At 39.4% G+C, this 23,437-nt stretch overlaps 2 protein-coding genes across 4 annotated transcripts; one reads left to right on the top strand and one right to left on the bottom strand.

Moving 5' to 3' along the window:
* Window positions 1-1,299: 1,299 nt before the first annotated feature.
* On the bottom strand, window positions 1,300-6,259 carry LOC110502723 (membrane-spanning 4-domains subfamily A member 4A). 2 transcript variants are annotated; one of them, XM_021580976.2, is made up of 7 exons: window positions 6,092-6,259; window positions 4,429-4,554; window positions 4,068-4,178; window positions 3,814-3,870; window positions 2,331-2,507; window positions 1,977-2,090; window positions 1,300-1,550 (listed from the first exon to the last, which is right to left on the bottom strand). In XM_021580976.2, exons 2-7 carry the CDS (start codon window positions 4,552-4,554, stop codon window positions 1,512-1,514), a joined length of 624 nt encoding a protein of 207 aa, XP_021436651.1. In that variant the 5' UTR covers window positions 6,092-6,259; the 3' UTR covers window positions 1,300-1,511. The 2 variants fall into 2 exon arrangements, with proteins under 2 accessions (XP_021436651.1, XP_021436650.1); XM_021580975.2 differs by lacking the exon at window positions 6,092-6,259 and adding an exon at window positions 5,415-5,534.
* Window positions 6,260-7,502: 1,243 nt separating this feature from the next.
* On the top strand, window positions 7,503-23,364 carry LOC110502717 (chitin synthase chs-2). Of its 2 annotated transcripts, none has more exons than XM_021580969.2 (19): window positions 7,503-7,632; window positions 9,764-9,899; window positions 12,177-12,362; window positions 12,476-13,557; window positions 13,787-13,888; window positions 14,263-14,427; window positions 14,578-14,725; window positions 14,899-14,964; window positions 15,066-15,300; window positions 15,619-15,819; window positions 16,026-16,310; window positions 19,249-19,428; window positions 19,812-20,328; window positions 20,441-20,586; window positions 21,029-21,372; window positions 21,840-21,950; window positions 22,038-22,255; window positions 22,411-22,477; window positions 22,681-23,364. In XM_021580969.2, exons 1-19 carry the CDS (start codon window positions 7,586-7,588, stop codon window positions 22,750-22,752), a joined length of 4,308 nt encoding a protein of 1,435 aa, XP_021436644.1. In that variant the 5' UTR covers window positions 7,503-7,585; the 3' UTR covers window positions 22,753-23,364. The 2 variants fall into 2 exon arrangements, with proteins under 2 accessions (XP_021436644.1, XP_021436643.1); XM_021580968.2 differs by having other exon boundaries at window positions 20,438-20,586.
* The last annotated feature ends 73 nt before the right edge of the window (window positions 23,365-23,437 follow it).

The following is a 23,437-nucleotide window of genomic DNA, read 5'->3' as shown; positions in this document are numbered from 1 at the left end:
GAGAATAGAGCAAATATTTTGTGACTGTGTGATTCCACAAAATCTGAACCCTGGGAAACTCTATCTGGCCCACAAAATGTCCTGGCAGTTTATAGTCCCGTCCTGGTTTCTCTTTTCCCTAGTAAAGGTACACTGTTGGACTGCTGTTTCCATTCCCTTCCACTGAAATGATGGGGTCTCTGTTGATATTGATCTACATTGGGGCACTACCCCCACCAGTTCAGGATGGATCTCTTCTCTCTGCTGCAGCTACTACTTATTTGCAAATGGAGGAACGAAAGCAGACTTTATTAAGGAGCCAACTGGACACATCATCTAAGTCAGACTGCTCTGTTGCAGAGCAGTCTGCAACATAATCCATATGTTAATTATTTCAATCGTGGCCACGATTATTTGATAAGAATAAAACACTTTTGGTAATATAGTCTGCTGCCAGCCATTTGATGAAAAGGAAATGCCTTCAGATGTTCTCTCTCACTAAAACAATTTGGGAAAGCACTTTTTGGCATTAGTCTATTGTGCCATGTCATTTGATGAAGTGAAGACGACTCAGATTTGTATGATATATTAATAGATAGATAAATGAACCATGAATCATTAAGATGGATTTCTCTTAAACTCTAATTCAAGTGGTCTTATACTGTACAAGTGAACGTCTTTGTAAATCGCATATCTAAAGTAGGCAATGAGGCATTATACATTGTGTGTAGAGTGACGTGACCTCTTTTGTAGAAACCTAAAAGCAGTGATATAGAGTTCTCTGGCTCTTGTTTCTGGCATAAGAGAAAGACAATGTGTAACGGCATTCAGAGGTGGAAGAAGGATCAGACTGAAGCGCAGCGTGGTATGTGTTCATGATGATTTATTCAAAACGAACTGAAATACAAAACAATAAACGATGTGAACAAAACGGAAACAGTACCGTGTGGCCCAAACACTCACAAACCAAAAGTGAAACCCAGGCTACCTAAGTATGATTCTCAATCAGGGACAACGATTGACAGCTGCCTCTGATTGAGAACCATACTAGGCCGAACTCAAAACCCCAACATAGAAAAACACACATAGACTGCCCACCCAACTCATGCCCTGACCAACTAAAACAAAGACAAAACAAAGGAACTAAGGTCAGAACGTGACACAATGATATTATATCAAGATGATCAAAACAAATGTCTAGTGGACATTTGTATGCACTTAACTGAGTGCTTTACTCATACTTGAGCAAAAAGTGATTTTTCAATAATGAGTAAACAAGCTGACAGTGTTCTATGAAATGACAATGCTGTGAGTGGCATATAATGATATCATGTTAATTGTTTATTGTATTACATGGATGTGTTATTTTATTACATTTATTTCAAAGTAAAGTGTATACAAAGACAATTTCTATATGCGGCTTTAATTAAATGTTCTACACATTGAATACATTTATTTTATATCAATAAATGCAAGTTTTCGATCCATCCATCATGGCAGAGACAGTCATAAAAGGCTTGCTTTTTCTTCATTCAGTCTGCTGATGGTAGATTGTTCATTACCACAATTGCCTGTAAAGAAGAAAAAGGACAGAGTTTATCTTAGGCATTCACCTTGCAAGAGAAAGACAAAAAAACATTATGTACACTCTATACAGTACAAACAGACCACAGGACGTTGGTGGCACCTTAATTGGGGAGGACAGGCTTGGGATAATGGCTGGAGCGGTTGAGTGGAATAGTATCAAACACATGGTTTCTGTGTTTGATGCCATTCCAATTGCTCTGTTCCAGCCATTATTATGAGTCGTCCTCCCCTCACCAGCCTCCACTGAAACATACACTGTAATAACCTAATTTACAGATAAGATTATGTCAGATTCTTTAGGGCACTTAAAAATCTAAATGCATTTGATTAATTGCACTGGCATACTTACCACAGTCTACAAGCCCCAGGCTAGGAAAAATATAAGGTTTGTCACTGCCACAGTACTTTACCTGTGTCTTACTGGACCGCAAGGCAGCCCTGGCAAATGCTGTCATCATTATTAGGAACACCATTCCCACTAAGCTCTGATACATGAATACAGCCTCAAGGCTGAGCAACTGGCCCTGTCAAGAGAGAGAGCAAGATTAAGGGTCTCTTTATTTACAAATAATGAGAAAGTTTACAGTTTAAAGCTGTGTTATAAGATGTTTATCCTTTCTTTATTCCATTTACTGGATGCGATTTTAAAGAGATTGTCACAAACCAAATACCCAAGAGAAGAGTGCAAATAATAATTTTTCAAGATAGCAGTGATCCAGTTTCACAACAACAACAGCAACAAAAACAACAACAACAACATTTACCGTATGATGTTTACGCCAGGGGACATCAACTCTGGTAGAGTTTGTGATGTCATCATAGTAGGAATAATAATAGCGGTAATGGTAATACTGCATGTTCAGGATGCCTTTAAGGAATTCAAAGAAAGCCACTGTGACCCCCAATATAGAGATGATACTAAGGGCCAGGCTTGCTGTCACCTGGAGGGTGAGAACAAAGAAAATTGTGAAAAAACAGCAAGCACTTTGTGACAAAGCCTCTTTCAAGGCACGCATCGGAGTAGGATTCTATTGCATTGACAAGCCATACTCTACACAGATCTGCGTGGCATAATCAATCAGAGCTGCAGTAGGCCTATATGCAAATAGACCATTGCATGGAGCATGGAGGAGGAGGTGTGATAGTGTGGGGGTGCTTTGCTGGTGAAACTGTCAGTGATTTATTTAGAAATCAAGGCTCACTTAACCAGCATGGCTACCACAGCATTCTGCAACGATACGATATCCTATCTGGGACTATCATTTGTTTTTCAGCAGGCCAATGACCCAACACACCTCCAGGCTGTGTAAGGGCTATTCGACCAAGAAGGAGAGTGATGGAGTGCTGCATCATATGACCGGGCCTCCACAATCAACAGATGGTTTGGGATTAGTTGGACCGCAAACACCATAAGAAAGATGCCCAGGGTCCCTGCTCACCTGCGTGAATGTGCCTTAGGCATGCTGCAAGGAGGCATGAGGACTGCAGATGTGGCCAGGACAATAAATTGCAATGTCCTCGCAGTGGCAGACCACGTGTAACAACACCTGTACAGGATCGGTACATCCGAACATCACACCTGCGGGACAGGTACAGGATGGCAACAACAACTGCTCGAGTTACACCAGGAATGCACAATCCCTCCATCAGTGCTCAGACTGTCCGCAATAGGCTGAGAGAGGCTGGACTGAGGGCTTGTAGGCCTGTTGTAAGGCAGGTCCTCACCAGACATCACCGGCAACAACGTCGCCTATGGGCACAAACCCACTGTCGCTGGACCAGACAGGACTGGCAAAAAGTGCTCTTCACTGACGAGTCGCGGTTTTGTCTCACCAGGTATGATGGTCGGATTCGCATTTATCATCGAAGGAATGAGCGTTACACCGTCATGGTCTGGGGCGGTGTGTCACAGCATCATCGGACTTTCTTATATCGCCTAGATATAGGACAGATACTTCAAAGCCTTATTCCTTATGATTTATTTTTTGACTGTCTTTTTTGCCATTTGTGAATGTATTATTCAATGCGTTTCTCTGGGATTTGGTACTAAAGTCCAAATTCAATATTTTATAAAATCATTATTTTATTTTTATATATATACCTAAAGGGGTCATAAAATTCAAACCAAACGTCTTATACTCAAGAGAATTACATTTCCTGCAGGAAAGTTATCCTGGAACAGGGTGATCAAATTAAGATCTTACATCTGTAATGCCTTTACACTGAATTCGAATTCATGTTACTCACCAATTGTTTTGAAGTATTCTTCTCTGTGAACACGTATAACAGCCCACAGATGATGAACTGCAAAACAGCGGAGGGAGCGGGTTTATAGATTAAAAAACACAAACTGTCATGGGAAAAAGATATCATTGATTGGAAGATTTGAAAATGCGGGCTTAAGACTCCTTGTTATGTGTTACTGTAAGTTAGATGTTATGGTATGCCATTTGGATTGTCAATGTTATAGATTTATATAGACACACGCAAGAAATGCATACAAGGATTCCTAGCCAAAAAGAGGTGAAATTCTCCGCAGAGGACTCCAGTGGATCCATTCTCATGGGAATCGCCAAGAGGAAGAGTGATGAGCCCATGAACAGCATTACAATCTAACCAAACAGACAGAGAAATTATATATTTACACATAAATGATGGGGTATCTGGGCATATAATGTTTTCATTATGAGTAACTGTAGTCTGTTACCGTGCTATTACCACTTTATTTTGTACTGTAATGTAAAGTGCTACCACTAAGTTAACGGTAAATCCTCAAATTCAAAGTTTACATTTTTGTCTGCAATGATATCTTGGAGTATTTGTTAACAATGAATACATCAGTTCTCTGTTTTCCAGTCTCACCCCAATACTCTTCGGCTCCCCTCTTATGAAGCGGTGCAGGGGTTTACTCCCTCCCACTGTGGCAGAATGTGTCTCACTTACTCCCCCTACTGGACTGATGTTAGACACCATGTTCACCGACATCATCTGTTGAAGGATACAGACCTGTTAAGATCTGTAATCTTAACAACACAACACTAATAACACAGTAACACAACAACACCACGACAACACTGATAACACCATGACAGAAAAACAGAAGAGTGCCATAAACAGCAAGATCAGCTTTGATTAAAATCATTGAACCCGTGTGGTTTTATTTACAATTGAAACTATGTGGGAACAGTATAAGAACAGTGGCAAAGCAAACCTCAGAGCAGCCCACATTGAAAATACTTTTGTTAAGGGCCAGACCCAATCACAGGGGTCTAGAACTTGGTGAATGTTCATAAATATGCTATGGCATGCATCACACAAAAACAATCTAGCAACAAATGAACCATTTGGGAAAAAAACACTGAGCTCATATTTTCTACATGTGACAATCATCATAGGCCATAAACTGATAAGCCGATTATAATGTATAGCCGGTTGCTATATGCCTCATCATACCAGGATGGCCTACCTAACTTTTTATTGTTTTGAAAACACAATAAGGCTGAGATTAAGTACTAGGTCTGAATCTATAACTCAAAACTAACAAATGTCATAAATAATGTATTATACTGTATTTGTTTGAAGAGAACTGTATTATTCACCAAATAGTTCACCACCAACAAAAACAACACTAGAATTGCACAGAGCACCACAGAACCTATGACATAATATGGTTGTCATGTTCAAATGGACTTTGACTACTTTTGGTGACATATGTAAAGATAAGGATGTCCGTTGTGTTGATAAGAGAACCTAACCTGTTACAAATGCACAAATCATTTAATTGTAGAATATTTAACAGATAGATACTGTACACGTATAGCATAGAAAGTGGTAAAATAGTTACAGACCTGGCTTGAAACAGAACAGAACCTTGTCGATGAACAAATATTACACAATGGAGGGAGATATTGACACGAGGGAGACGGGTGGGTGTGGGGGTGGTTGGGCGGGCAGGCGGATGATAGTGCCACAGAAATGTTTTTACAATGAATCTGTCCTGAATCTTTAAAAGGAACTGAACACTTTTGAGAGAGGTAGAAAAAAGACAGAGCAGAGTAGAATGTTGCCAACATGCACTACAGGTTTATTTTGTTTTTTCATGTTGAATGTCCGTCAGTTGAAATTACATAGCTGGTTTTGTTCTGCAACCCCAGCTGTTATCCATCATGAGAGATGAAGAGAGAGAGACCATAGAGAGGAGCAGTGGGGGAGGGGAGAGGCGGTAGGGGGTTAACAGAAAGCAAAGGGGAGTGGGAGAGAGAGAAAGAAAAAGTTTTACACAATGTCTACTTCTATTTGGAGGTGGTTGAGATTGTTACAGTATTTCAGAAGAATGAGGAGAGGGAGGAGAGGGGAGAAGGAGATGGCTCATAAAGGGTGTAAAGGAAAGGCTTGAAGCAATGTCTGTGTGTAACATCCTATACATTCAGAATTCAGAAAATGTTCCATGCAGAGATGCTTTCTGAGCTACTGAACAATGGGAGAGATCAAGACATATAAGGATCAAGATAAAATTATAGCTTACCAAACTTTAGAGACTTGATCAGTTGACTAAATCAAGAGGTCATCGATCTGAACTTTTCAACAAACTTAAACTTTGGGCATTTCCTCATCACTGAAGCCCTCTTATCTGACGGCTCGTAAATACGCTTTTCTAGCAATGTACAACTAACCTCGAATTTCATGATACCACCTCAGCCCCCCCCCCCCCCCCCCCCCCCCAGCCCCCCACCCCCCCACTTCCAGACCCAGCTTCAACCCCTAACCCCCTCTTCCCCAAAACAGCTGTGGAGTAAATAGTTATCTTTGCCCAACCTAGTGTAACATCTCTCTCTCCACACACACACACACACACGCACACACGCACACAAACACATAGAAAGTGGTCAAATAGTTAGAGCTGTCTCAGATGTTTGTTCTCTCAGTGCTTCTGTAGGTTTATTGATTATCATTTGACAACGAATAAACAGAAATATCAGGTAACCATGCAACCAACATATCCAATTAAATGTTATTACTTGCCAATCTATTGCATTGAAATCAATTGAGTATGAGTTAGGGTTGGGTTTGCTTGCTTGTTATGATAGTCAGTGTAATAGTGTGTCATATCAAAGTTCAAGTTGAATGGATAGCTGGGATTTACTGTAATAGTATCAGCTAAACCTAAATATTGCCCTCTCAGATTCTTCTGAGTGAACAATATTTTGGGTTCCATGCTAATGATCTGTGATACCGTAGTAAGTTTGTAAAGTGCGTCCCTGTATTTGTAATTCAGTTGAAAATCATAAAAACCTTTAAAAAATATATATCTAAAGAGTTCACTCAGAAGAATCTAACTTGGATGAATAAATGTGAAATAAATGACATAAAAAATATTTATAAAAAAAAAGGAATGACTATAACTAACTATAATAACTATCCCTGAGGTTGAATGCTTAACCTTGGCCAGTCAAGAATAGAAGAAAATCTATTTTGTCATGTCTGGGTATAATGGATAAAGTCAATTCAGACATTTTGATTTCTCTAATAACTTAAATTGTTTTGTTAAATCAAAAAGGTCTTCACTTTCTTATGTCCTACATCCTTGGCAGGATTGTTTTATTTTTATAATTGATTACTGTACACATTAACAAGGAAATAACCCCTCTGAACTCTCTAGGATATCAAACAAATTGCCCCACTGAAGACATGTAAATCTTTGAGGTCTTTAATTTTGTGCATACAACATGTAAATCAACCTTTCACATGTACACTATCATAAAGGCAAACAAAAAGACACCTCATAATGCCACATTTCTTGTTTCATTCATTTCCGTGGGCGATAATAAAGATGTTAAAGTGTCTTTACTTATGATCCTTGTACCTCTTTATGGCTAATGAGCAGTAAACGAGGGAGGGGCTAGGCGTTGCAGACAGTGGTAGTTGATTAAAGTAAATGTAGGCATATAGGCACCTTAGTACCTCAGTAAATGGACTGCTACTAAGGACTACTAAGCTCTACCACTAAGGACGGTGAAACATGGAGGAGCTCAAATTCAGAGGGCGGAAAAGGGAAGGGAGGCACAGGTACGTTTTAGTCATCTAAAATAAATAAATTCAGATGGAATGTGGGAATAATTTCAGGCAAAACTGTTAGGATTCACAGGGCCTGATCCTGAAAATAATTAGCTCTGTAGAAAAAAATGAAATTATTCCATAAATTGAAAATATTCTACCTATACTGAAATCATACTAAATAGAGGTAATACAACATATCATGATACAACTATACCATGTCCAATGACAGATATAATTGACCATTATTTGGACGGTAATGAGCATTTTGTTTTGAAGATATACACTGAGTGCGCAAAACATTAGGAACATGACACAGACTGACCAGGTGAATCCAGGTGAATGTCTTATTGATGTCATTTGTTAATTCAAATCAAACTTTATTTGCCACATGCGCCGCATACAACAAGTGCAGACTTTACCTTGAAATGCTTACTTACAAGCCCTTAACCAACAGCGCAGTTCAAGAACAAGAAAATATTTACCAAGTAGGCTAAAATAAAAAGTAATAATAAAAAGTAACACGATAACAATAACATTAACGAGGCTTTATACAGGGGGCACCGGTACCGAGTCAGTGTGCAGGCGTACAGGCTTGTTGAGGTCATCTGTACATGTAGGTGGGGGCGAAGTGACTATGCATAGGAAACAAATCCACTTCAATCAGTGTAGATGAAGGGGAGGAGATGAGTTAAAGAAGGATTTTTAAGCCTTGAGACTGTGTGTGTGCCATTCAGAGGGTGAATGGGCAAGACAAAATATTTAAGTGCCTTTGAGTGGGGTATGGCAGTAGGTGCCAGGCGAACTGGTTTGAGTGTGTCAAGAACTGCAATGCTGCTGGGTTTTTCACAACCAACAGCTGTGTGTATCAAGAATGGTCTACCAACCAAAGGACATCCAGCCAACTTGACACAACTGCGATAAGCATTGGACTCAACATGGGCCAGCATCCCTGTGGAACATTTTCGACACATTGTAGAGTCCATGTCCCGACGAATTGGGGCTGTTCTGAGGGCAAAAGAGGGTGTAACTCAATGTTAGGAAGGTGTTCCTAATGGTTTGTGCACTCAGTGTACATTACAACCCACTAGTTTTGATTTACATTTGGTTGAGTTGTCAACTCGTATGAATTCAATTTGAAATCCACAACAAATTTCACCATGTCATTGGATTTAGGTTGCAAGTTGGGTGAAAAACAGACAAAAAATTACTTTTTGCAAATCCATGTTCCATGTTGATTCAACCTCATCACATTTAATTGTTGTTTTTGTTGTTGAAATGACGTGGAACCAGTTTTTCAAGGAAGCAAGGTTTAATTCCTTCCCAAAGGCTTCTTATGACATTTTGTTCTGATAAGCATATCAATAGGAATGAAAAAACAAAGAGATCTGACAATGTATTATTCATTACTACATTATGCTTACAATAAGTCTTTTGAGACTCATTCAAACAAGCATGACAGATGATTTGCAATACATTCATGTTTTAGGGTGAATAATAGCCTACAAATATAGGTGTAAGGCTCATGATCAGGCCTATGTTATAGGTGGCCAGGTTGAGAACCACTGAGCTACATCATAATCAACAGTCTATTCAGATTAATTATTTGACACAAGATTATCAACATCTGGTTCCCTCTTCAAATCAGTTTCTTTCAGTAAGCCTGGTAGAGATGACACTTAGCCCATAAAGCTTGTATAAGCAATAGTTTACTTAAGGTTAATATAATGGATAATGGTCTTATCTTAATTAGGGTGATTCAACTTGTAGGGATGGTCACAATTGGGTTGGGTGTGTTTGGATGTTTCAAAGCCAAAGCTCATTAGATATATGTAGACTGGGGTATGCAGTTGTCAGTATCTACTGTACCCCATCAACAGTCCCATTTCCAATGATTCAATAGTGCCTAATATATTGTCATCTTTGCCTGCCACACACTTGAAAATGGATGTTGTTTAATGCCACTTGTGACTCACTTGTGCCACTGGATTTCCTTTAATATGACATATCTTCAAGTTAGATATTAAAGTAACAGTTTATAAAGGGTTTATAAAGACTTCCAGTTCACGTTTTAAGGATGGTTTATGAACCAGTAAAAACTGTTTTAACTAAATGTTTGGAATTGTTTTCGATACTGTCACAGGGACACCTGGGATCCATTCCAGTTGAATCCCATTGGTGCTGAGAAAGAGGAGAAGAGAAGATGCTTTGAGTTGTTCCAGCACCTGGTGGCAGGGTTCGTGGGGATAATGGTCCTGTCCAGTGCTGTCATCAGCAAGGTGGGCCACAATTAGGGACCAGCACCCTGAACCTGGCAACTACTGGATCAACACATTCAAGCATAATACCTCCTGTGATGTCATCTTATAATCATATTTTAAAGGAATAGTTCACCCAAATTACAAAATAACACATTGGTTTCCTTATCCTGTAATCTGTCTATGGATAAGGTATGGCAGCAATACATGATTTGGCTTAGTTTCCCTGGCACTGTTTCCATATGCTAACGTTTTAGCATTTGCGGCAGAAATCCCATTTAAGTAATGGGACAGATATTAGCATTTTTTCACACATCACGTCCAAATTTCGGTCCCATGACTTGAATGATTTAATGGGATTTGTGCCACAAATGCTAAAATGTTAGCATGTGGAACAGTGCCAGGGAAATTAAAACAAATCATGGATTGTTGTCAGACATCTACCTTGTCCGTAGAATGCTTACATAGACTGCTTACAGGGTAAGGAAACCAATATGTAATTGTGTAATTTGGGTAAACTATCCCTTTAATGTATATCGAATCCATACCATATCAGATACAGTGCCTTCGGGAAAGTATTCAGACCCTTGACTTCTTCCACATTTTGTTACGTTACAGCCATATTCTAAAATGGATTAAATATATTTTTTCTCAGTAATCTACACACAATACCCATAATGGCAAAGCAAAAACAGTTTTATCTACATTTTTGCAACAAAAAAAGAAAAAAAACATTTACAAAAGTATTCAGACCCTTTGCTATGCAATTTTAGAATAAGGCTGCAATGTAACAAAATGTGGAAAAAGTCTGTTATTGGTATGTTGACATCGCAGTTTTTGCATCCTTTTTGGTTTCTCTGACCTGGTGGGAAAACCCAGTGCAGGCGAGCAACAACATGCAAGAAATGCTGACTGAGTTGGACACCTTCAGAGACTTTGTGTTTGTGATATCCAGCCTCTTAAGGACAGTAGTCATTGCTGCTGTGTACCTCATCTACCACGTGTTGATACAGGAAAACATTGTATGGTCAGATTTTGATTTCACTGCTAAGGCAGATGACGATGAAAATACAATAGCAAGGCATAGAGAGACACTTGATATTGGTCTTATTGTCTTTTGTCCTCCAAGCCTTTTTTTCTGCTGCATGCCATTGGTTTGGGGTGGTGGCTTGTGAGATCCACTCTATGCGAATGAGCTTCGCCTTCCCTGTCTGCTTCACTGGGCCCACTGTTCCCTTACCCACATCAGCATTGATTATCTATATGAGACAAAACTCATGACTGTCTTTAATGAGAGGGTATATATAAATATGTTATGTCTATATTTTTTTATTTTACCTTTATTTAACTAGGCAAGTCAGTTAAGAACAAATTCTTATTTTCAATGATGGCCTAGGAACAGTGGGTTAACTGCCTGTTCAGGGGCAGAACGACAGATTTGTACCTTGTCAGCTCGTTTCCATGTTTCCATTGACAGAAGTGATACTAATTAAAGCCTCTTGTATGTTTCCCCTTACCGTCTCAGCTGGTATTGCCATCTCCATGGGCACATGTGGAGCAAGAGAATTTATGACATGACTGTACCCTAGACACTTTGTACTCTCCTATCTGTTCTTCTCTCTAACATGTACACTGCAAACATTCTCCTTGTGAAGTCAAAATACTATGAAGGAAATGTTCACACTCACTATGTTGTTTCAGGGTTGAGTAAGTTACTTTCTAAATGTAATCCTTTACAGTTACTAGTTACCTGACCAAAATTGTTATCAGTAATATAACTTTTGGATTACCCAAACTCAGTAACGTAATCTGATTACATTCATTTACTTTTCGATTACTTTCCCCTTAAGAGGCTTTAGAAGAAGACAAATAGAGCCCATCAAACGCATTTGATGTGTCATCATAGTGGTCTCTGACTTGTGGTCAGACTCACTCAGATGGAACAAACTTAAACTTGAGCCTTGTTTCAGTGCTGAATGTAATGTCATTGAGAAAACAGAAAGGTGTCATAATGTATTTTTGCCTATGTCCTTTCTGAATTTAAAAGTAATCCAAGAAAAAATAATTTAATATTTTTTTTTTTAAGTATATGTAATCTGATTACAATATTTTTGATAGTAACATAATGGATTCCAGTATTATTATTATTTTTTTAAATCTGATTACATGTAACTGATTACATGTAATCAGCTATTACCCAACCCTGTGTAGATCAGTGTCTAAATTAATTAATTCAGTCACCTTTGATTTTATAATATAAAAAGTCTGATATCAGTTGTGTTTACATCCAATCTGCAGGGCTCTCTGCTCGTTCTATCCACGCTCTCAAGCCCCACATCGACTAGGACTCCCAAGGAAAGACAATACTACGTGCTCATGCTGGTGTGCTCTTTGGTGGTGCCCAACCTGCTCGTGTTCCTCAAGTCACTGTGGAAATGCGCTTTCAAGAACTTTGTTCCGCCAAACATGAGAACTATGGGAATTGTAAGTTGACACTGTGAAATACTACACAATTTGACTCCTTGGTGATCTTTGTAACTCTTAATTGCTCCTTGAATTGCTTGCTGTCAATACAAATTGAAATCTATATCTTTCAGGTGTGTGGCATTGAATGCTTGGTGTCTCTTGGGACCTCCATCCTGGTGCTGGTAGTGATGCCCCAGTTTGATGTACTCACAAACCTGTTCATCTCTGGGGGAGTCTGCATGCTTTCCTCTGTCCTACAGATAGCATTTCGCCTGCAGAGAGAGAACTGGAAGATCATCTTCCCCATTTGTTCTCTTATGCTTGTCCTGACTGGCTACTTTCTCCTTGGGGCAGACTATTACGTTCGAGTATCCTCTTTTGTATCAGGCCAGGAAGATGACTGTTATTGGTATGTTGGCATTGCAGTTTTTGCATCCTTTTTGGTTTCTCTGACCTGGTGGGAAAACCCAGTGCAGGCGAGCAACAACATGCAAGAAATGCTGACTGAGTTGGACACCTTCAGAGACTTTGTGTTTGTGATATCCAGCCTCTTAAGGATAGTAGTCATTGCTGCTGTGTACCTCATCTACCACGTGTTGATACAGGAAAACATTGTATGGTCAGATTTTGATTTCACTGCTAAGGCAGATGACGATGAAAATACAATTGTAAGGCATAGAGAGACACTTGATATTGGTCTTATTCTCCTTTTCCTCCAAGCCTTTTTTTCTGCTGCATGCCATTGGTTTGGGGTGGTGGCTTGTAAGATCCACTCTGTGCGAATGAGCTTCGCCTTCCCTGTCTGCTTCACTGGGCCTGCCGTTCTTATCCTCGGCATGATCCTTTTCCTAACACAATCTGAAGACCTAGCTGGGGCCGACACAACTTCTATCACAGACTTTTGCTCGAGCCTAGTTGAACTAAGCACAAAGAACACTAGCACAGTTGTGATGCTGGAGATCACCAAGAGCATCTGCAGGACTTCTTTGAGCAGCCATTACTGGACCTGGCCTTTCTCCCTACTTGCGCTGGAGGGGATTTGCATGTGGCTCGGGCTCATCACATGCACCTACTACGTGTGGAACTTCAGGGTCCAGAGGATCGAGCGCACAACTGAGCTGTTTGTGCGACGCCTATACGAGTCTGCCTTCATCGACCTGTCTCTGCTTCTGAACACCAAGATGAAGGTTGTACGAACGAGGAACCAAGAGAGGCAAGATTCTGCTATTTAATTGATTAAGTCCATGTGGTCCAATACTTCACATTGCAACAGTGCAAATAGACGTATTGTTTAGTTTTACCGACAGTGTACTATAAAACACAGAGACTCAGTGGTATTGTGCTGAAATATACTCACTGACATTAACATGATTAGAAACAGTTCTCTCTCCCCATCCATCCAAACAAGTTCTCACACTTTCCCAATGTTTTTCATTTTACAGTAGTGTTGTTGATGACGTGGAAAATTGTGTCATTTACCTCTGTGCAACAATGTGGCATGAGACCTATGATGAGATGTTGAAGATCCTGACATCCATGTTCAGGTAAAGGCCTCTTGTATACAACACAAAACAATGGCCCCGTACACACTGAAGTTGTATAACTCATGAAGCCTTTTGGCACAAACACATTTGGCACAAACGGTTGTGAGACAACAGAGAGTTTTTCTGAACAAAAATAAGTACACAAGAGTTGTTGTGACACTGTAAAATGTTTGTGTAAACATGTTTGTACAGACAAACTCTTTGTTGTATCACAAGATATAATTTGTATCACAAACATTGTGTAAAATGCGTTCCATATCAGTTGTACGGGGCCAAAAGACTTTCAGAAAATAGAACGAATGATAAGGAGGCAATCATAATGTTAAGCAGAAAAATCTGACTTTATGTAATCATATGTGTCTTGATGGTTTCAGGTTGGACCGGTACAGAGGTGACCCAAAAGAGGAACATAAAGATGTTTTTGACTTTGAATGTCACATATTTGTAGATGACGCATTCATGATAGAAAAGGAGACAGGCAAAAAGTTTGTCAACGAATATGTGACCGATCTCATTCATGTGGTCATAGAGGTATACAGGTAAGTGGTTATTTGTTTTTCTTTGCTCTTTGTTCCATATAACCGAACCAATAGAGTCAATTAATGACGCATTCACTACAACTGACAATTCTATAAATCCAAAGACTGCAAACTGTATTATAATGAATCTTGAATGTTTGTGTATTTCAGGGTATTCACCAATAAGGAGCCTGATGATGTGTCAATTATTGAGACTCCATATGGTGGGCGATTAATGTTTGTGATGCCAGAGGGAAACATGCTGTATTTTCATCTGAAAGACAAACAGCTGATCCGAAACAAGAAGAGATGGTCACAGGTGGGTGGGATGATTTTCAATATTTAATATTTTCAATATTCCTATATGTTCACATACTTTTATTACATTTCTTGAAGAATATATGTATATCTTGAAATTGCTTTCTGGTTTTAGAATGGAAACACTTCAGGAAAATCAAATGTTTATAGGTTTGCATCTGACATGTCTTTCAGATCATGTACCTGTACTATCTGCTTGGGTGGAAAGGATACATTGTCAAGAATCCTCAGAAGATAACGGTATATAATACATTTAATGCTAATTTAAATCAGTAGACAGCCATGGTGTCCATGGTTTTCCTAAATGAATGTGTATGATATATTTTGTGGGTCTTGTACAGAGACAGAATAATCCTTGCCGTGCCAGTCTAATATCATTGGATGGGGAGAGTTTCCTGTTGCCACAGCATGACAATGACAGTAAGAGAAAACACATATCTGATGACAATACCTACATCATGGCTCTGGATGGGGATACAGACTTCCACCCCGCAGCTCTGATCTTACTGGTGGATCGACTTCGGAAGTACGGCAATGTGGGTGCTGCATGCGGAAGAATCCATCCAACAGGAATGGGTGAGTAAAGCTTTACCAAATATTTAGGTGGTCCACTCAGACATTGCTATGTCTGGCATATACACTGAGTGTACAAAACATTAGGAACACCTGCTCTTCCATGACACAGACTGACCAGGTGAATCCAGGTGAAAGACATGATCCCTAATTGATGTCACTTGTTAAATCCACTTCAATCACTGTAGATGAAGAGGAAGAGACAGGTAGAAGAAAGATTTTTAAGTCTTGAGACAATTGTGGCATGGATTGTGTGTGTGTGTCATTTAGAGGGTGAATGGGCAAGACAAAAGATTTAACGTGCATTGTATTCTATTGTAGGTCCAATGGTGTGGTATCAGAAATTTGAGTACGCTGTTGGTCACTGGCTCCAGAAAACAGCTGAGCACGTTTTTGGTTCAGTCCTCTGCAGTCCTGGATGCTTCAGCTTGTTCAGGGGATCAGCTCTGATGGATGACAATGTGCTCAAGAGATATACCACCACTGCAACTAGAGCCTCTGAGTACGTTCAATATGATCAAGGTGACTACTTTCTTATTCTCTCATCAACAACACTTGATTGTCGATACCAGCCTTTACACAGGTGGTTCATAGAAAGTATTATTATCACAGTTCCTTGAACTATCTCTGTTGGCTTCAGTCGACCAAGGGTGCCATACATATTTGCAAGCCGATTAAGTGTTCCCTAGAGATAATCATTATGGTGCGCACCTCTTCCTGCTGGCCAGGTGAGGACCGCTGGCTGTGCACCCTGCTCCTCCAGCAGGGCTGGAGAGTGGAGTACAACGCTGCGTCAGACGCCTACACCAACTCCCCTCAGGAGTTCAAAGAGTTCTATAACCAGAGGCGTCGCTGGGGGCCCTCCACTCTAGCCAACACCCTGGACCTCCTGCACAGCGGCAATGAGACAGTCAAGAGGAACTCTTCTATCTCCAGGCTCTACATCTTCTACCAGATATTCACTGTCAGCTCCTCCATTCTTGGCCCTGCCTCTGTTTCTCTGATGATAGCAGGTGGGCACCAATCTCACATTGTACTTGTTTGGTTATTTCTTGGAAATGAATGTTTATGAATACCGATTATACTGTATGACCTAGAATAACTAGAGCTGTGGTTAAAGCAGATATACCACTTACTCCCTTAAAAACTGGTGCGTCAATCTATATTACATAACAAAAAAATACCCGTCAAAATCTGTCAGCTTAAACTAGAGATATCTGTTTTTTTTGCATTGAATGCGTCTAAATCCACCGCATCCGCCAGTGTCGCACCTCCACACCTGCAGTTTGACCTACAAACTATTATAACCACTCTATGGAAAGGGACACTCTCACAAACATTTATAAATGTGTTATTCAATGCGTTTCTATGGGCTTTAGTAGTAAAGGCCAAAATCAATATTAAATTATCCATAGTATGACCATCTTAAAACAATCCATATGTCAGCTTAACACCCCCCAACATCTTACACTCTAAACAATTAGTAAAGTAAAGTTAACAGTTTAGGGCACAGGGCTAAAGGTATAACCATAAAGTATGTCTACCCATCAGTTAAAGCAGGGGTTTTCAAACTGTGGTCCGCGGAGGTACTGCAGGGGTCTGCGATTTAGTTTTTATGTTAGAAAAAATATTTGAGGGGACTTTTTGTGAATTTTTTTTTCTTTTCTGAATATCGCTAGCTGCAACAGAATATCACCTTAGATACCATTTTTACGTCTGCGTCCAGCATGAAGGAAGTTAGTTTCGCGAGGAGGTAGTTTCATGAGCCAATGCTAACTAGCATTAGCGCAATGAACAGTTAACATGCTAGCTGTTCCTGTCCATCGAACTCTGGGGAAGTAGATAAAATGCTTCATTGCCAAAATCTCAAACTATCCCTTTAATATGGAGGAAATTACAGTCATTGGAGTTAATTACTGATATAGAAAATTACATTTTGGGATGGAAAAAAAGTTTCAGTGTTAACTTAGGTGACCAAAAACAAATAGAAAGCATGCAGAAAAGATATTGAACTATACATATTTTTTAAATAATACCATCTTTGAGAACTAAAAATCAAACACAGTCAGACAGTTAGGTTGAATAGAAATGTTTTAAAACCGGGCATTCAGGACACATGACCATTGATTTTGTTATAATGCTTGAGCAGAGGAACACAACATTAGCCATGGCAAAATGCATAGAATTGCAGCTTTAAAACTGCAATATTTTCTCTTAGCTCCATTAAATAATTTGTAGAATTGCAGAAAATGTGCTTAACAAAAGCAAAATGTTTCCTATGCTGCCAGGATACCTTTCTAGCTAATAGACTATGTTAGACTTTACACTTCCTCTTCCAATGAACAGTTGGGAGGTCAAAATAAATATATTCAGTTTATTAACTTTTTTTTGTTGCTAATTTATGATGGGGGTCACTGGGTCCCGTGTTTGCCTGGTCAGGGGTCCCTGGGCAAAACAAGTTTGAAAACCCATGAGTTTGTCACGCCCTGACCATAGAGAGCCCTTGGTTCTATATGGTGTTGTAGGTCAGGGCGTGACTAGGGGGTGTTCTAGTCGATTTATTTCTATGTTTGGGATTGAGTATGGTTCCCAATTAGAGGCAGCTGATTATCGTTGTCTCTAATTGGGGATCATACTTAAGGTGTCCCTGTTTCATCTGCTTTTGTGGGATATTGTTTGTGTTTGTTGCACCACGGAAGTCACGTTTCGTTGCTTGTTTATTGTTTTGTTGAGAAGTTCTCACTTAATAAAAGGATGTGGAACTCAAATCATGCTGCGCCTTGGTCTGTCCATTATCACGAGCGTGACAGAGTTACAGTATACAGTGCCGTGAAAAAGCTTTTGCCCCCTTTCTGATTTTCTCTATTTTTGTTTATGTTTGACACTGAATGTCCACCAAAACCTAATATTAGATAAAGGGTACCTGAGTTTATAAATAACAAAAAAAATGGATATTAATTTTATTTATTTAATTAACAAAGTTATGCAACACCCAAAAGGTTGACTCAAGTTTGCCAAAAAGCAGCTGGAATGATGATCATCAAGACTCTTGGAAGAATGTTCTATGGACAGATGAGTCAAAAGTATAACCTTTTGGACGACATCAGTCCCATTATGCCTGGCAAAAACCAAAAACTCCATTCCACAGTAAGAACTTTATATAAACAGTCAAGCATGGGGGTGGTAGTGTGATGGTTTGGGAATACTTTGCTGCCTCAGGACCTGGATGAGTTGCCTTAGTATAAGGAACCATAAATTCTGCTCTGTATCAGAACTCTACAGTAGAATGTCAGGTCATCCGTCTGTGAGTTGAAGCTGAAGCGCAGCTTGAAGACAATGCAGCAGCAAGACAATGATCCAAAACACACAATCAAGTTTACATGAAAATGGCTAAAAAGCAACACATTTGAAGTTTTGGAATGGCCTAGTCAAAGTCCAGATCTAATCCCAGTTGAGATGTTGTGGCAGGACTTGAAACGAGCAGTTCATGCTTGAAAACCCACAAATGTCGCTGAGTTAAAGCAGTTCTGCATGGGACAAAATGGGAAGGGTGGGACAAATTTACTGATCAACAACCACAGGAAGCGTTTGGTTGGAGTCAACCAGTTATTGAGTGTAACGGGGAAATGACTTTATCACACGGGCATTCGGTGTTGTATAACTTTGTTTATGAAATAAATTAAATGCGTATTTCATTGTTGTGTTATTAGTTTACTCAGGTTCCCTTTACATAATAATAGGTTTTGGTTGAGGATCTGATAACATTCCGTATCAAAAATATGCAAAAGGGGGCAAATACTTTTTCACAGCACTATATTACTTTTGCTTTGGTTCAATAAAACCATAAAAGTAATGTGGAGAAGATGAGTTCAAATGGTATTGTTCTTATATGCTAGGATATACAGATCTCCATTCCAGGAAGTACTCACCCTTTTTCTGTCTTTCTTTTAGGTGCTTTCCAGTTTGTGTTCCAAATTGAAGGAACCCTGTCCATAATCATAGCAGTCATCCCACCTATTTTCTATATGTTAATTTGCTTTTTGGCAAAACCAAACGCCCAGATCATCATTGCAGCCATTATGAGTGTGTTATATGCCTTTCTGATGTTAGCATCATTCTTCGCCATCATCGGTAAGCTTTGGCAATGACTTTTCACTACATACCACAAGTTGTTTATGCAAAGATAGAGGCTACCGCTTATCTTTTAAAGGGTGGGGGCTGGTGATAAATAAAATGTTATTGCCTGTCCCATCATCATAACTATTTCTATATTTTTACATTGTCGGTTAACCTATCATCAATATGCCACAGGTAGACTTTGTTCTAGTTTCTTTTCACCCAAACATGCTGTATGATATTGAGCTGTATTTAGTCTCTCATGACAGCCTAAGTAACTGATTTAGTTCTGGGTTCTGAGATTAAGCTGTGGTTTACCACTAACTCTTACATCACTATTGTTGATTGGTGCCAAGTCAGACTGTTACGAGTCACATTTAATTTCATTCGTTCCCCAGGTGACATGGCTATGCAGGGCACATTTATCACCCCAACTGGCCTCTTCCTGGTGTCAATGGCTGTCATGTACCTGGTAACTGCCATCCTTCATCCCCAGGAGTTCAGCATGATCATCTATGGTCTGATGTACTTCATCTGTATCCCCAGTGGTTATCTCTTGCTCACAATCTACTCGCTGGTGAACATGCACATTGTCACATGGGGCACCCGAGAGACAAACAAGGAAAAAGAAGAAAAGATGACCCAGAATGTTCTCTGTGATCGCAACTGCAAACTCTGCTGTTGGGATATGAAACTACAAGTTACTCAAGAGACCGATAACTTGCTACTCCAGCAACTCCAGCAGGCAGTCAATCCAAACACGCAAGTCACCGAACAGGTGGTGAAAGAACAACAGGCCAACACTAAGAAAGAGATAAATAATGCACCGAATGAAGAAAACAACAAGGGAATACTTTCAAAGTCTTCAGACAGCAAATTGGCCAAGAAAGACAGCGACTCAAAATCTGATACAAGGCATGCACAAAATATTTCACAAAGGATCTTGCTCATTATACTGTTTAATGCAAACTTTTATCAAATGAAGTGCTATATCTGTTGTAACTTTTCATAATCTTGTTCACAGCAGTGATGACAGTGTTGACAGCATTCCTAAAAAGGAGAGTGCTTATTCCAGCATTGAAGATGACAATGAAGATGATGATAATATGCTTTATGATGGTTCGCTTTATAGTGGCTTCACCGAGGAAGAAAGAGAAATACTACCTCAAAGTGGTAGGTGTTTCAGTACATGAAAGTCTAATCTTTACCATCAATTTGCTAACCTGCTTCTTGCTAACCCTTTTGAATTGAAAGCACGTAATCTTACAGTACAGAAATGACTAGGCATTTATTGAAACGTTACATGGTAAAATTGTAGTTACATCATAATAACCAATGAATTAAAAACATTTAATTAAATCAAGTACCTCAAGCCACCATCTGATATCAAAGTACCCACTGATTTCCTACATACAATACCAGGTAAATAACAATAGAAACATCCTGTGAAATAATGCGCAACCTGTAGACATGATTATTGATAAAGGATCACATCAATTAAAGAGTATAGCTGTAACCTCTAACATACAAAAAGTCATACAAAAAGTCAGTATGTAACTGCAAGTTTAATTATACTCAACAGCACTCTTATCTCTACACAACTTTCTTTCAATAGATTGGGTTCAGCCTGTCAAGGAAGAGTTCCTGAAGAAATTGACCTACGCCAACATGAAAAGGAACCTTCAGGAGCAGATCCGCTACACCCTGAGGAACAAGAACCAGGAAGATGTGTGTGAAGAGCTGGTGATGATGCTAACCGACACGGTGAACGGAGAGCTGAAGGACAAGGTGGGACCAGAGGACGTGCTGAGCGACAGCCAGCTAGAAGAGCTGCAGTACGCCCTTAACGAGGCCGCCAGGAGGATCCTAAAAACCAACCGCATGGAGAGGCTGGAGAGGAGGGTGAAAAGAGCCATAGAGAAGACCCTCATTGCCCCACAGGTGGAGAAACTGACTGAGGTATTTGCTTGAGTGCCACATACCATTCATATTGTATTTATATATTATATTGTATCGCCTGGTGTATTATCAATGCAGCTCCAGGCATTGTTTTCTCTACATATTTGGCCTGGGATGGACTTCAGCAACAAGTAGATTCAGTACTCTATAACCACCCTTCGAATTATAATCTGAATCAGGGGCGGCTGAAATGACAGTTGGGCTGGTCCATTTTTAGCCCAGTGTGCCTGTCTAACCTGGGTTTTTAGTGCAAAATTATAAATATCTGGCTAATAATGGGGCCCTCAAGGAAAATAATCGGCAGGTGTGTTATATAAATGCCAGGGCTAATTTCTGGTCCGTGTCCGTCCCTGACCTGAATAATAGACAGTGTTGCGCAACAACGTGTTTGTCCTCATCTAGGTAGGGATTATGAATATTACAAATGGTCAAATATAGCTACCATGTTTCCCTATGTATTTTGGCAGGAAGAACATGACTTTTGGAAGAAACTGCTTGAGAGATACCTTGCACCAATTGTTGATGATAAAGCACATAAAGAGGAAGTGACAAGGGAACTGAAGTCACTACGGAACAAGGTGGGCTTTTATATTAATTTCTTCTAAATCCATCTATTTGTTTACTCACATGGCTTGTAGAATGATGATATTTTTGCTGTTTTACAGGCAGTGTTTCTGTATTTCATCGTCAACGTTTTGTGGATTGTGGCCACCTTCTTTTTACAAGCCATTGGAAATGATGTGATTAGTATCAAGATTGAAAAAATCTGGCCAAATGGCACATCATCTGGAGAATATCTGAAGGTGGAGCCTCTCAGTCTGATGTTCCTCTTGTCATTTGCTGTGCTTCTAGTGGTGCAGTTCCTGGCTATGCTTTACCACAGGTGGGCAAACATTTCTCAAACACAATATGATACATGATATATCAACATAACACCACCTTCCAAACATGCATAAGACAGACATTTCCAAATAAAAGACAAAGACTAATAGAATACGATTACAACCTCAAACTAAACTGTGCGGTTTCTCCTTTCAGAGTATATACTCTTATCCATGTAGTGTCGTATAGAAGCACAGAAAAAGACTACATTCCCAGAGATGAGGTGAGTGACCTGTTAATCCAAATAGGAATAAAAGTGTACTTGATCATTATGCACTTTAGTAGACAATGAATCCTTTGCGTAATTATGGTGCAAATATATCTAATAGGTTAATAAATTATTTCCTAGACCTTGTATGAACAACTATTGTTCAGACCTAAAATGCTTGTTGTTGATCATTTTAATTATCTCCATTGTTTGTGCAGGAGGACGAGGAGGGGCTGATTCTTGAGAACCAGATAGCCAACGGCCTTGTGATCACCAGTGATGACTTGTGAAGCAGGCTTTTTTGGGGGTGACTTAAAAAAAATGTTTTTACCAAGTGTTCCATCAATAAAAAGGGTGACTTTGTGAAGTGTATTGCACCTTTATGCGTAAACATAATTCAGATATACCTAGCAGGGAAAGCTTATGATACTGCAGCAGTGAAATAAGAAATGGTTTACTCAGATTAAAGTGGTTGTCCAATGCCTCAGTAAAAAAGAAACTATCTATTGAATAACAATATGAGTGATAAGATGTGTATTGAAAATAATTGTAATTCAGACAGATTGGAATTACTAACTGGGAAACAAGACAGTATTACAATCAGACAATAAATAAAATAATTAAAAACACATACATACTTCTTTCTACTAATACACTAACCTCCATTTTTGAAGGGAAAATGACCATTTCTAAATGTATTGCACTGAACCTATCCAACTGAAGAAAAGCCTGACCATAAAAGGCTGTTTCTTGATAAAAATAATACAATTAAAAAGTGGGTTTTGCAATTTTCAACAGACAATGTAACATTTTAGGTAATTTTACTAGTATTTATACTGCTATGTTTATGATGTAAATGTGTGACTGCTTATGCGAAACGCAAATAAACAAATTAATATTTTTAACAGATTACGAGTCATAACATTCAATGGCCACTGCTTGCATCGATAAGGAGATATGTCTAGCTACTTCCCC

The sequence above is a fragment of the Oncorhynchus mykiss genome, chromosome 23, assembly GCF_013265735.2.
Source record: "Oncorhynchus mykiss isolate Arlee chromosome 23, USDA_OmykA_1.1, whole genome shotgun sequence".
NCBI classification, from domain to species: Eukaryota; Metazoa; Chordata; class Actinopteri; order Salmoniformes; family Salmonidae; genus Oncorhynchus; species Oncorhynchus mykiss.
This window is presented reverse-complemented; position numbering and strand designations above follow the sequence as displayed.

What these genes read in the sequence shown, in the direction of transcription:
- LOC110502723 (XM_021580976.2), bottom strand. Translation starts at nt 4,554, where the DNA reads ATGATGTCGGTGAACATGGTGTCTAACATCAGTCCAGTAGGGGGAGTA. An exon ending in GGGAGCCGAAGAGTATTGGG is followed by an intron (nt 4,179 to 4,428) that starts GTGAGACTGGAA and finishes CTGTTTGGTTAG; the next exon opens with ATTGTAATGCTGTTCATGGG. An exon ending in CTTTTTGGCTAGGAATCCTT is followed by an intron (nt 3,871 to 4,067) that starts GTATGCATTTCT and finishes GCTGTTTTGCAG; the next exon opens with TTCATCATCTGTGGGCTGTT.
- LOC110502717 (XM_021580968.2), top strand. Translation starts at nt 7,586, where the DNA reads ATGGAGGAGCTCAAATTCAGAGGGCGGAAAAGGGAAGGGAGGCACAG. An exon ending in ATCCTGACATCCATGTTCAG is followed by an intron (nt 13,889 to 14,262) that starts GTAAAGGCCTCT and finishes TGATGGTTTCAG; the next exon opens with GTTGGACCGGTACAGAGGTG. An exon ending in ACAAGAAGAGATGGTCACAG is followed by an intron (nt 14,726 to 14,898) that starts GTGGGTGGGATG and finishes CATGTCTTTCAG; the next exon opens with ATCATGTACCTGTACTATCT.